General features: G+C 39.7%; 1 protein-coding gene across 6 annotated transcripts in view; it reads right to left on the reverse strand.

Moving 5' to 3' along the window:
- Window positions 1–13,293, reverse strand: part of LOC104596385 (glutathione synthetase, chloroplastic-like) — a 47,147-nt gene extending 33,854 nt beyond the window's left edge. The window contains exons 1-4 of one of the 6 annotated variants that reach the window (XM_088895300.1): window positions 12,528–13,286; window positions 12,016–12,188; window positions 6,027–6,102; window positions 5,777–5,907 (exon numbers count right to left, since the gene is read on the reverse strand). In XM_088895300.1, the coding sequence (XP_088751426.1) occupies window positions 5,777–5,907; window positions 6,027–6,102; window positions 12,016–12,188; window positions 12,528–12,953 (806 nt within the window). In that variant the 5' untranslated portion in view covers window positions 12,954–13,286. Of the gene's footprint in view, window positions 1–5,776; window positions 5,908–6,026; window positions 6,103–12,015; window positions 12,189–12,527 lie in introns of all 6 variants that reach the window. The other 5 variants (XM_088895301.1, XM_088895302.1, XM_088895305.1 and 2 more) reach the window with 5 other exon arrangements.
- Between the last annotated feature and the right edge of the window lie 574 nt (window positions 13,294–13,867).

The raw sequence follows: 13,867 nt of genomic DNA on the forward strand, positions 1-13,867 counted from the left end.
CCTTCTTTAAAGTTTTAAGCCAGTCCAGCAATCCTGTTACTCCCCCTTTCGCAATTAATGAGGTTTCGTGCAGACCAATTCCTCCCAGGGTTGGTAGTTTTTGTTGGGAAGCCTATCTGGAAAGAATCAACACTAGTGATTTACTTCAAAAGAAAATACCCAATACTTGCTTGCCACCTCATTGGTGTGTTCTCTGCGAAGCGGAGGAGGAGACTGGTTTCCATTTACTGGTGTCTTGCCAATTTGCAAATTCAATTTGGCGGTGGGCCTTTTCCCTCTTTTGGTGTAGTTGGAACCCTCCATCAGACATGTAGAGTCTTTTCTCCCCTTCTTTTTTCAAGTGGCGTGTGAAAAGAGGAAGGACTATGTGGAAAGGACTAAGGGCTGCAGTATGCTGGTCATTATGGGAAGAAAGAAATTCCAGGATTTTCTCAGAAGTTGGGAGAAGGGCTGAAGAACTGAGGGCTATAATTCATATTAGGGTTGTACAGTGGCTGAAATCCTTAGTGCTATTCACAGATTACACAGTGGATGACATGTTGAGGAAGTGGGGTGAAATTGCAAACTATTCACAGACCAAATCAGTAATGAGTGTAACTTGGACCCTCCCACTTGTTGGATTCTTAAAACTAAACTTTGATGGGAGTAGTAGGAGGAACCCTGGACAGTCAAGGATTAGAGGTGAATTCAGGGATGAGAATGGGGTCATTTCTGCCTTGTACTCAAGCCCAATTGGAGTGGGTGACTCCCTTAGAGCTGGGATCTCTGCAGTTATGGAAGGAATCCAAAAAGCTAAGGAGATAAATATCAGAAAACTCATAATTGAAGGGGACTCGAAGGTGGTGATAGGGTGGCTGAATAAAGATAATAGTGGCTTATGGAATTACAGTAATAAGAGGAAAAAAATTAAGTGGCTGGTGAGGGAGATGGAAGTGAAGATGAGGTGGGTTAAAAGATCAGCTAATTGTTTAGTTGATGGATTAACTAAACAAAGGGTAGAAAGGGATTCAATGTTTTGGGCTAAATTGTAATTTACTGTTTCCTTCTTTCCTTTTTTCTTTTCTTCTTGAGGTTTCAAGTTGTATTTGGAAGATAAGAGTGTTTGTCTTCCTCTTTGTAATTATTTTCTTGCTGAATTAATGAATTTATTATTGATCAAAAAAAATATGGCTGCTAAAACTAATAGTACAACCTCATCGAGCACAAGAGGCACTCCTCTAGACACCCTAGCTGTTGTCCGAGCTGCTCTTACTCAGTTGGAAAATGAAGTTGGTAATTCAGCTCCATCTCCTCAGCCACCATCAGCTCCTCCAACCTCAGTTTTTGCTCATTCAGGTAATCGGGCCTCAGGTTACCATGCTTCAGCTCCAGGTAATACAGAACATTATTGGATAATAGACTCAAGAGCATCTAACCATATGACTGGCTTGCCATCACTGTTTACTACCTATCATTTATCTTGCGGAGAGACAAATGCCCATTGCTAATGGCTCTCTTGTTCCTATTTCTGGCAAGGGAGACATCAAGTTGTCTAATGTCATTTCCTTATCTTCGGTTTTGCATGTTCCTAAACTTAGTACTAACTTGCTTTCAGTTAGTAGCCATACAAAAAACCAGAATTGTCCAGTGACTTTTTTCCCTGATCGATGTGTTTTTCAGGATTTGGAGACAAGGAAGGAGATTGGGACTGATCGTGAGACAAATGGAATCTATCTGCTTAGAGGGAACTCTCATTGGAAAGATAGTGAAGCTAGGAGGTTATTTGTTTCTCAATCTGTTGGTCAGGTTGTGCTTTGGCATAATCGATTGGATCATTTATCTTTTCGGGCTTTGAGGAGTTTGTTTCCTAGTTTATTTGAGTCAGTTCAGATGTCCAATTTGAAATGTGAAAGTTGTGAGCTTGCAAAGCATTGTAGAACAACCTATTCATTGAGTAATAAAAGAAGTAATATTCCTTTTGAAGTTGTGCATACCGATGTCTGGGGACCTTATCATATCACTGCTATGGGGGGTTACAGATATTTCTTGCTATTTGTTGATGATTATGCCAGTTTTTCTTGGGTTTACCTTATGCGTTCACGAGATGAGGTTCCAGCATTTACCTGGATCTTTCATCAGATGATTTTAACACAGTTTGGGGTCAAAATCAAAATTTTTAGATCCGATAATGCGAAAGAATACTTTGCAAAACCATTAGCATCTTATCTCCTTGACCATGGGATTATCCATCAGAGTACTTGTCCTCATACGCCACAGCAAAATGGGGTTGCTGAGAGAAAGAATAGACACATATTGGAGGTGACTAGAAGCATTATATTTAACTCCAATGTGCCTATACGTTTCTGGGGGGATGCTATTCTTACAGCAGTATATCTCATTAATTGGATTCCTTCACGGGTTCTTGACATGAAGCCTCCCTTTACCCTTTTATATCCTGATAAAGAGTTGTTTACCATTCCCTTTAAAACCTTTGGTTGTACTTGCTTTGTTCAGATTTTTGGCCCTCATCGTTCCAAATTTGATCCTAAGGCCTCAAAATGCATTTTCTTTGGTTATGCACAAATTCAAAAGGGGCATTGCTGCTATGAACCTACTTCTGGGAGGAGATTTGTCTCTATGGATGTCACTTTCTTGAGGATGTACCTCGGGGGGAAAGTAATGAGGTTGAGATTGACTCATCAGAAGTTCCTTTACCTATCCCATTAAGTGAAGAGGGATGTAATGGGGAGGGTTGTCAGAGGTGTCGGGATTTGAGAGTCTATCACAGCCGGTGGAGGCAGGTTGATTTTGGTCATCAACAGTCAAGACCGGCCCCAATTCCTTTTACCGATCCAGATCCAGGTACCACAGTTCTTTTATCAGGTATTATAGATGTGATACCTTCCACTGTTGAGCCCTCACCTTCATTGGATGACCTTGACCTCCCCATTGCAGTCCGTAAAGGCGAACGCCGTTGCACCACATCCACAGTCCACTGCATTTCCCAATTCTTTTCCTATGATCATCTGTCCCCCTCTTACAAGTCCTTTCTTGCATCCGTTGCTGATATTCCCATACCCAGAACAGTGCAAGAAGCCTTGTCAGTTCCTAAGTGGAAAGATGCAATGAAGGTAGAAATGGATACCCTTATCAGAAACCATACTTGGGAGATAGTTGATCAGCCCAAAGGAAAGAAACCGATTGGATGTAAATGGGTGTTTACAGTGAAACATAATGTTGATGGTTCCATTGAAAGGTATAAGGCCCGATTAGTTGCAAAGGGATTTACTCAGACATATGATATTGACTACTTGAAGATGTTTGCACCGGTAGCAAAGATGACAACTATCGGAGTCTTATTATCTCTTGCAGCCAGTTACTCTTGGCCTTTGTTTCAGATGGATGTTTTTTTTTATGAATAATAATAAGTTTATTGATTCAGAAGCAACTTTAGAGTGAGTTCATACATCATCCCAACGAGAGGCACGAGCTGCAGCCCCTCCTTGAGTCTTACAAGTAAACTAGGAAAGAAAAACAATAATCACAACTGAGCCCAAAATAATTCTTCCCTATTTCCCCCTTGCTTAGCTAACACATCTGACAAAGTATATGCTGATCTCCCCACCCACTGTACAGTGACCAACATATTCCTTGTCAACCAACTAAATTTCTTCATTTCATTCTTGTATCGCCACATAGCCTCTTCAGAATTTTTTAACCAACCCACCACCACTTTGGAATCCCCCTCGATTATTAGGTGTTGTACCCCCAGCTGGTTTGCAAATTGCACCCCTTGTACAGCAGCTAAGAGTTCTGCCCTGATGGAGTTCCCAATTCCCAAGGGACCTGAGTAGAGCAACAAAATCTCTCCCTTCTCATTTCTCAAAGCACCCCCCACTCCGGATAATCCTGGATTACCCATGCTGCTTCCATCAAAGTTCAACTTTATTGAGCCTTCGGGTGGAGGAGACCAGCTTGTAATTGATTTGTCATTTAAAGATGAGCACCTTGCTACTGCTGACCAATTTCTCCAAAGGTCATTAAAGGAGAATTGATGGAAGATTTCCAAGGTCTTCAACCAATGTATTGCCCTGTTTAACACACAGTCTTTCAAATCTTGGTTGTTCCTTTCCTTGTCTTGAAAAATTCTGAGATTCCTTTCTTCCCAAAGAGTCCAAGTCAAAGCAGCACAAGCACATCTCCACATAATTCTCCCTATTTTTGTAGGCCAATAAAAGGAATCTTGCAAGAAGAGGTTTACATGCAGTTATTGCCTAGATTTTATGGTGCAGAAACAGGAAAGAAGGTTTGATGGCTGAACAAAGCCTTGTATGGACTAAAGCAGTCCCCTAGAGCTTGGTTTGATAGATTCAAACAAACCCTTGAAAAGTTCAGTTATGTGCAGGCCTAATCAAACCACACCTTATTCATCAAGAAAGTGGATTCTTCCTTAACCTTGCTTGCTGTATATGTGGATGACATTGTAGTAACAGGGAATGATAACAGTGAAATTGAGACTCTTAAGCAATTCCTTCATCAAGAGTTTGAGGTAAAAGATTTGGGAGAGCTACGATACTTTTTGAGTATCGAGCTAGCTAGGTCCAAGCATGGATTTTTGTTTCTCAAAGAAAGTATGTTCTTGACTTGTTGGAAGAAATTGGAAAGTTGGGTGTTAAGCCTGCTGACACACCTATTGAACAGAACCACAAGATCAGTGTAGAAGGTGGAGAGCCTCTTGAAGATAAAACTATGTTCCAACGGCTAGTTGGAAAACTTCTCTATCTTTGTCTCACACAACCAGACATCAATTATGCAGTTAGTGTTGTTAGTCAGTATATGCACTCTCCTAGAACTACTCACCTACTTGCAGTTGAGAAGATATTGGCATATTTGAAAAGGTGCCCTAGCAGAGGTGTTTTATTCAAGAATAATGATCACATGAAAATAGAAGTTTACACAGATGCTGATTGGGTAGGGTGTGTTGATGATAGAAGATTTACCTCTGGATATTGTGCTTTTGTAGGAGGTAATCTTGTCTCCTGGAGGAGTAAGAAACAAAATATTGTTAAATATTGTTTCTTGTTCCAGTGTTGAAGCTGAATAAAGGTCCATGGCTAATGGTGTAGCTAAAATCCTATGGTTGAGATCCCTATTTGAGGTGTTGGGTATTGCTTATGAGAAGCCCTTAATGTTGTACTGTGATAATCAGGCTGCTATTAATATAGCTCATAATCCGGTACAACACGACAGAACTAAGCATATTGAAGTAGACCAACATTTTATCAGAGAAAGGGTTGCATCTCAAGAAGAAGTTAGAGGCAGACCTATGCAAGTTGGGAATGACAAATATCTATTCCCAACTTGAGGGGGAGTGTAGAGAACACTGATGTGGTCCCCACTGTGTCCGTTCAGTTAGTTGTTATGTTAGTTTTTTTCAGTTTGTTAGTTAGTAGTTATTTCAGACTTGTGTTATTAATTTGTCTTTTATTATTTTGCCATGTAAGCAATAGGGGTAATTCAGCCCTTTTACATTTATTTAGATATGGATATAAATTATAAGGAGTGGGGCGGCAATTGCTAGTTCACTCACTCTCTTTCCAAAATTCTATCTTCGAGTTCCCTTTCTCCTCTCCTTCTCTTCTCTTCTCTTCTATCTTTGTTTGTTTTTTCTCATCAACACTTAAAATAGGTCGTAGTCTTGTTCGACTACTTTCTTAAATTTATTGTAATAAAAAATAGAATAAAAAAATACTGGAGAAACACCATGCATTCTAAGGTCAAGATAGAATTACTTAACCGGTGAAGCTCGCTCACAAGACAGCTAAGACCAGGGAATGAAGATGAAATAGTGTTGAGCTCTATTTGCAATAGTAGTTTAGTTTGAGCATCAAGCATATAATCTGATCGATGTAAGCCCAAGCGTATTTCCTATTAAAATAATTGAAACAAGATCAGATTCTTTCACATTGTAAAGTTCCAATTTCCACTTACCATTAGCCCAAACAGTAAGTTCAGCTTATCTGAATATTATAGATACAACAAATCACCTCTTTTTTATTGATTCCTAACATTTTTGAATGAATATCCAAAAGTCTATGAGTGAAGGCATCCACTTTCTTAGTTCTGCAATGCAAGGATAGGTCAGAGTAATATAATTTAATTAGTGTTTCCAATCTACCAAGTCACAAGAGATAATAATTTGAAACCAAGATCAAGCACACTTTCAAACTACAGATAGACCAAACACAGAATGGAAGATTTACGAGAACCAACATTAAGAATGTATTATACACTGAACAAACAGAAAAATGAATGCATCCATGGACATGATAAGTTGGGTAAAAAGCTGAAAAGGAAGTGCAGTGTTTCAAGCAAGCCCAAACCAAACAATTATACATTCCTAGTATGGTAATACAGAATACAGAAAATACACCTTGCTCTCTCTCTCTCTCTCTCTCTGGGATGCTTGTATGATAAAAGACATAGAGCTTTACATGCTAGAAGATAATTGAAGCACAGGAACCGTTCAGAAGCTGAACATTTAAAGGAAGGAACATCTATAAAATCATATTGATCAAGAAATCTCTAAAATAAATCCTGTTATAAATTTTAATCACATTAATGATCTCTTTGCACATGGGTGGTTTACACCGAACTTCAAAAAGTGTGTGGGAGATGGACAATAGGCGGCAACAAAGTCAAGAGCTGCCTCTGGTGCCAGTGGAAGAGATAGTGGAAGAGACTCTGTTGGTGGCGACCCCTATTGCGGTGGTGGGTAACGAGATTCATAGTGGGAATGTGGGAAATTGTCTTGATCAATCCAAAGAGTTGGGAAATAGTGGTGTAAGCCCCAAGCAAATGAGGAGAAGCAACGGAGAAGTCTTGTTAGGAAACAAGGAGAAATTCATCAGCCACGGAGGTAGGCAAGGACAGTAAGTCTGAAACTAATCAATCTTCTTGGGTGGCATCGAAACTTCTGGGGCTGGGAACTTTCCTGGGAATTTCGACGGAGGGGATGGAAGCTGATACTATTAAGTTCTTGGAAGGAATTGAACAAAGAGTGCTTATGGAGAGGGGAAAATTGGCAGCAAAAAAAGGGGGATTAAAAACAAAGAGAAGCATAGAAATGATGAGATTAACTTGGGGTCTGAATGATAAGGCGGGGGGCAGTGAAGGGGCTGCAAGGGGGTCTAAGAAGATGTGAAGTGTGGGTCCTTTTCTTTAGTTTTTTCTTATGGAAGTGAAAATTCTTTCCTTGAATGTTAGAGGACTGGGATCGGGAAGGAGGAGGATGATGGTATGTGATTCTTTGAAGCAATCGAAGTCTAAGATTGTCTTGCTCCAAGAAACTAAGCTGGAGTGGGTTGATGCTGCTACAATTCTAAGTGTTTGTGGGGAGGGTCAGGTCAGATGGAAGGCCTTGGCTGCCTTGGGGAGTGTTGGTGGAATTGTGAGCCTTTGGGACCCTACCTTCTGTTCATTGGTTTCTTGCAGAATTGGTAATTTCTCAATCACTCTGAGACTGAAACTACAAGATGGAAAACTTATTCAAGTCACAAACGTTTATGGTCCTGTTGATGCTAACTTTCGAGTGGCTTTTTGGACGGGATGAATTCTTTCCTGATTTCAAACAGCTTACCCTTCCTAGACCGGTGTCCAACCATAGCCCTATTCAGCTTGTTTGTGGTCTCCGTGAGACAGTCAAATCCCCGTTTAAGCTTGAAAATGCTTGGTTTGAGGAGGAAAATCTTATCCCCTTAATCAACTCTGTATGGAATGAGTTGCAAGTGGAGGGCTCTAATTCTTTCGTTATGGCATCAAAATTAAAGGCTGTCAAGGGTAAACTAAAAATTTAGAGTAAGGAGAAGAATATGAAGTGGGTTACTGATAAGAAGGCTTTGTTGAGCACCATTGTAGAGATTGATAGAGCTGAAGAGGCGGGTCCCTTGTCTGAAGATCTGAGACTTAAGAGGTCAATTGCAAAAATCAGATATAATAAGATGGCAGTTGAGGAAGAGAGGAAGTGGAGACAAAGAGCTAAATCCATTTGGCTTAAAGAGGGGGATAAAAATACAAAGTTCTTTCACAAAATGGCAAATGCTCGTGCTAGGTTCTCTTCAATCAGCAAGCTGGTGTGGGAGGACAGGTGTGGTGAGTCTAGTTCTGAAGTCAAATCTGTAGCTACTTCTTTCTATGAGAACCTTTATAAAGAGAGGTGGGTTCAGAGACCTTTTCCCTCCGAGCTCCAATTTAATAAGTTAAATGAAGAGCAGAAAACCTGGTTAGAGAGACCATTCTCAGAAGAGGAAATTAAGGGTTCAATAAAGAAGCTAGAAAATGATAAATCACTGGGTCCTGATGGATTCTCTAATCTATTCTATTTAAAATGTTGGGATATAGTGAGGAGTGATCTGATGCAGGCATTTCAGGCATTTCACACTAATGCCTCCTTTCAAAGAAGTCTGAATGCAACTTTCATCATTCTTATTCCAAAAATTGAGGGGGCTGTCAATATAAAGGACTTCAGGCCCATTAGTCTCTTGCACAGTTTCTACAAAATCTTGGCTAAGGTTTTGGCTGTTATCTCTTGTAACCAAAGTGCTTTTGTCCCGGGTAGACAGATGGTTGACTCTGTTCTCATTGCTAATGAACTGTTGGAGTCCAGAAGAAGAGAGGGGACCCCAAGTGTTCTGTGTAAACTGGATATTGGAAAAGCTTATGATCATGTTAACTGGCACTGCTTGGATCTGGTCTTGGAGAAAATGAATTTTGGGCAGCTTTGGAGAAACTGGATCAGAGTTTGTGTTAAGACTCCTAAGTTCTCCATCTTAATTAACGGGCAAACAATAGGGTTTTTTGGAAGTTCAAGAGGTTTGAGGCAAGGTGACCCTCTCTCTCCCCTACTCTTCATTTGTGTCATGGAAATTTTATCTCTCTTTAGCAAGAAGGCTGCTGAGAAGGGGTTTTGGGAGGGCTTTGCAATTGCTTCGAGGAAAGAAAAAGTCAATATTCTTCAATTTGCTTATGCCTTATGCTTTGTTGATGCTTCTCCTAATCAACTGGAGGTGGTGCTTGGAATTTTGAGTTGGTTTGAGGTGGTGTATGGCCTTAAGGTTAATTTGAGTAAATCTCAGATTATCCCTGTAGGTCTTGTTACAAATCTAGAAGTTTGTGCAGAAGTTATGGCTTGTCAGACTGCCCATCTTCCGGTCAAGTACTTGGGGCTCCCTCTGGGAGCTAAATATACTTCCTCTCAGATTTGGAATCCAGTGGTTGAAAGAATGAAGAGGAAATTGGCTTCCTGGAAAGCTAAATACCTTTCTTTTGGGGGGAGAGTGATTTTGATTAAGAGTACTCTTTCTAATTTACCTACTTACTACCTCTCCCTATTTCCTATTTCTTCCAAAGTGGCTAACAGAGTGGAGCAACTACAGAAAAACTTTCTCTGGAGAGGTTGGGAGGAGGAGAAGAAGGTTCATGTTGTAAACTGGGATCAAGTGTGTCTTCCTAAGGAAGTTGGAGGGTTGGGAATAAGAAAATTGAAGAAATTCAATTCTGCGCTCCTGTGTAAATGGCTTTGGAGATTTGCAAATAAAAGAAATGCTTGGTGGAGAAAGCTGATTGTGGACAAATATGGAGTGGACTGGGGTGATTGGAGATCCAATTCTCCTATTTCAAGAGGGGTAAGTTCCATTTGGACAGGTATAATGAAGAACGCTAGTTTATTTGAGGAAGGAATCGGTTACAACTTGGGAAATGGGGAAAGAATCAAATTTTGGAAAGACTCTTGGTGTTCTGAAGTGTGTCTGAAAGATGCTTTTCCTCTCTTGTATCAAATTTCTGTAAATCATGACTCCTCGGTGGCTGAGAATTTCAATGTGGATGGTAACTCTTTCAGTTGGAACCTAACTTGTAGGAGGCGCCTCTTTGATTGGGAAATTGAGGAGTATACAATTCTGTTGGACCTGCTCCAGAACCAGAGGATTGACCCAAACATGGAGGATGCTTGGAGATGGAAATGGGAAGCTGATGGCATGTTTTCCGTTAAGTCTATGTTCAGTAAGTTGATAAGTTCATGTCAAGAAAACTTTCCGGCTAGGCAGATTTGGAGTTCATTCAGTCCTTCTAAAGTGAAGTTTTTGCTCTGGACAATGGCTTTAAATAAATGTCTATCCAAAGTTAATCTAGTGAAACGTGGCATTCAGATTTTGGATATGTCATGTGGCTTATGTGGTGGGGTAGTAGAAACTACTGAACATCTGGCCTTACATTGCCCAGTCTCGAATTATTTTGGAGGCATTTTCTCCAAGCTTTGGAAATCAGCTGGGTAATGCCAATTTCTGTGAAGGATCTGCTATTGTGTTGGCAGATTGAGGGTCTCAGCAAGAAAGGTATCTTGGTTTGGAAGACTATCCCGGCTGCTGTGCTTTGGACTATCTGGATTGAAAGAAATAACAGAATTTTTCAGGGCAAAGCTAAATCTTCAAAGGAAATGGTGCAGATAGCTGTGGGTAAACTTCTGTCCTGGGTGTCGGCATCGGAGTTGTTTAAAAATCAGAATTTCAGTCTGTTGTTTAGATCTCAGAACTGGTTGTATCTGTAATTTGTGGTGGCTCTAGGCAGCCTCTAATGGCCTAGGCTCCTTTGTACTGGTTCTTATTTTAATAAATTACCATACCTTTTCAAAAAAAAAAAATCGATGAAGGAAAACCATTAAAAACATAGGGAACATGGTGTGAAAATATTGGAAACACAAACAAGAAAAATGATAAAAAGGATATTCAAGGAGTGGGTTTCTTGACGAAGGGTCCCCTTTTACCCATCAAAAAAAAAAAAAAAACAAAGGGTCTCCTTTCTAGTAGACAAAAAGTAGTGCTAAAATTTTATTGGAAAGAAGAATAAGAAAAAGTACAAGTCAAAGCAAAAGAGATAACCTGACTGACCCCACTCAAACAAATAAAACAGCTTAAATATCTGAACCACAAGTGTTGCATCCCACTAACATTTTTCTGTTAGCTTGTTAAATCAATAGTCTCCAAGTTGGAATGCAGCGTTCTCCTGAATGCTAGCAAGAATTCTTCCCTTGTTAGAGATATACATAATGATATTGGAATTACATTCCATTCTTAAAACCAACCTTGATGAATAAGACTACCACATATCCTGAAAATTAATTTACTAAACCAGTGCTGTAACATCCTTCAGACTCTTCATCTATGTTCTATTGAACAATGCCAGAAAACAACAGTAACCACGGTCAGATAAAAGGCCCAAGGTCCAGAAGGACGGTGTTTCTTTCAGGCTTCAGTACATCCAACATTACTTCTTTGGGAAGATATCAAAACATTTCCATAACTATTTATCATAATAAAATCCAAGAAAAGCCTGTGAAATCTATGGACAACCAAACACGGGAGCAGAAGAGTTTTCCAACCACAATTTAGAGCCTTGAACATATAATAATCCATGTAGCAAGGGCAGTCCGTTTTTTCACCATGTCAAACAATGCAATTACATTTGAGAATTTTATCTAGGGAACACACCGCCCATCATGTATTTCTTTTTTTTACTATACCTGAATACCATAATATGCTTTCATAATTAAGTTCCTTTTGGAAATGTATCTCTTTATTTGTGTAGTAAACTTTAAGGATATGTTCTCTTTCAGGTTTTCTAACAATGCAATGACAGCAATTATTGACACCAAGACATAATCAATGTCATTATTACATGGACTACCACAAGCCTCTGGCTCAAAAAGTTTCCCAACGTGCCTCATGAGATCGAGAAAAGAGAAAAGAGGCATCCAAACACAGAACAAGACACGGAAAAAAAAAGGGAATAACAGAAAAGGACTTGAATCCAATCCCTCGATGTCACATGATCAACAAACTATTAATTGGCAAATAGGATCAACTTGACCATTACTCCAGAGTATAATGATAACTTTTGTCAAAACCATAAAATATGGAAAACAACCAATTTCAGTTATATATAGAACTAATGAATTAAACACTAGTGAGAGAGAGAGAGAACCTGGACAGTGAGTCCTGTAAGAATTTCCCATCTAAGCTCACACGATCTACCAGCTCATTGAAGAGGGGAGCTAACTCACATGCTTGTTGCCAATGACTCCGAGGGAACGACATGGGCAATAAAGCAAATGGAGCATGTACCATACCTACACCCGGAACTGTTCCTGACCTCTTCTATTCCATCACCAACATGAAATATAAGACTGGCAATTCTATATTCTTCACCTTAAATCAAGTTTTGCTTGAACTTGAAATAAATAGCAAATAAGGTATTGCTTGAACAACTAAAACATGTAAACATAACTGGTTCATATGGTAAAATAATGAATATCAAGATCAGCTAATTAAGATTAATTGCGATATAACCTCAACAAGCCTATCATACGAAAACATATTTCTTCCATTTCGAATCAATCAGCAATGAAGAAAAAAAAATGAATCGAATAAATTTAACTGATAAAATATGAAAGATGTATTAATTCAATTTAAATCCATATAAGGAGATATAAGCACCTGAACGCTCCTGTCTCCAACAACAAGTCCATGGAGAGAACTCCACACCAGAGCGTCATAAACTAATTGCTGAAGCAATTTTGGGTTGATATTATGAAGGCAAGCCATGGGTCTCATACTAGTAGCTTCATCTTGGGTTTCTTTCTCTTCAAAAGTTTCACATTTCAGATGAAAAGAAGACGAAGAAGATAGGGAAGAATGCGATGACTGAATCATTGTTTTTCTGGGTTTCTGCAGCTGGGTCTGAAAGATATTAATGATAGAATTGAAGGGGAAGTGTGGTTTTGGTTTGTAAGGCAAGAGAGTATCAGTGGGAGGGAGTGAGAGGGACAGAGAAGAAGAGCAAGCAGCCCCCATGTTTCCTGAATTTTCTCTTAATGTGTTTCTGCCTTGTAAAAGCTGATTTTGAAAACTTCGAGCAGCCATCGTAGAGGTGGAGTGTTGGGCTTGACTGGATAATCTGACTTCATTTTCCTACGAGGTTATTAATTTAGTGCACGGCTTCTCTGTGAAGGATGGACGCTGCATCACGGATGGTGGACCTCACTCTCAGATTCTTAGATGCGCCCCTCAACCTGACCAACCCAACCAGACTTGCTCGAATTAGGTTAGGGTTGGCCCAAGTTGCAGCCCCAGCTAGGCAGATGCCCCGTTGCGTAGCCGAGAAAACATTACCTGCGAGTTGCGACTGCGACCCCTGAACGACCCCCAGTGATTTTTGAACACGTCAATGTTTCAATCACTGAGGGTTGATGAATTATTCTGTTGTTCTCTGCGGTAGCCCCTTCAAAAATGGACATTCATTGAAAATACAAAAGACAAAAGGTCTTTCAGCCGTTGTTTAACGAGAGGCCCGGACTCTGGAGCTTCTTGTGCCCGCAAATGGGAATGGCCGAATAGAATTGGAATCTCTATCGTAAATAATAACATATAAGTACGGGAGATGTTCTCAATGCAGGGTGGGATGTTCCCCTAAGGTCAGTGTGAGGCACCATGTATGAGGAGCAGATCTGATCATTGCCGAATAGGCCTTTAACCATTAGCCCCACTATAAGTAGCCAATTTCCCTTGGATGTGCTTCTTTTAAAAATAAGTATTTATTCAAACAATCACTTATTTGCATTTGACACCCATTTTGTTCAAATGTTTATTTTAAAAAAATAGGCACTTATTTCATACTAGGCGTTTGGTGATTTATTTCTCTAATAAGCACTTGTTCATTTAAAAAGACAACTTTGACCCTCATTTTAAGAGTGTCACATATACAACAATTTAACAAATTTAGAGAGGATTTAAACAATAAATCAAGCACATTATTATAGTAAGTTTGAATAACAAAA

The sequence above is a fragment of the Nelumbo nucifera genome, chromosome 1 (genome assembly GCF_055504915.1).
Source record: "Nelumbo nucifera cultivar China Antique chromosome 1, China Antique-T2T, whole genome shotgun sequence".
NCBI classification, from domain to species: Eukaryota; Viridiplantae; Streptophyta; class Magnoliopsida; order Proteales; family Nelumbonaceae; genus Nelumbo; species Nelumbo nucifera.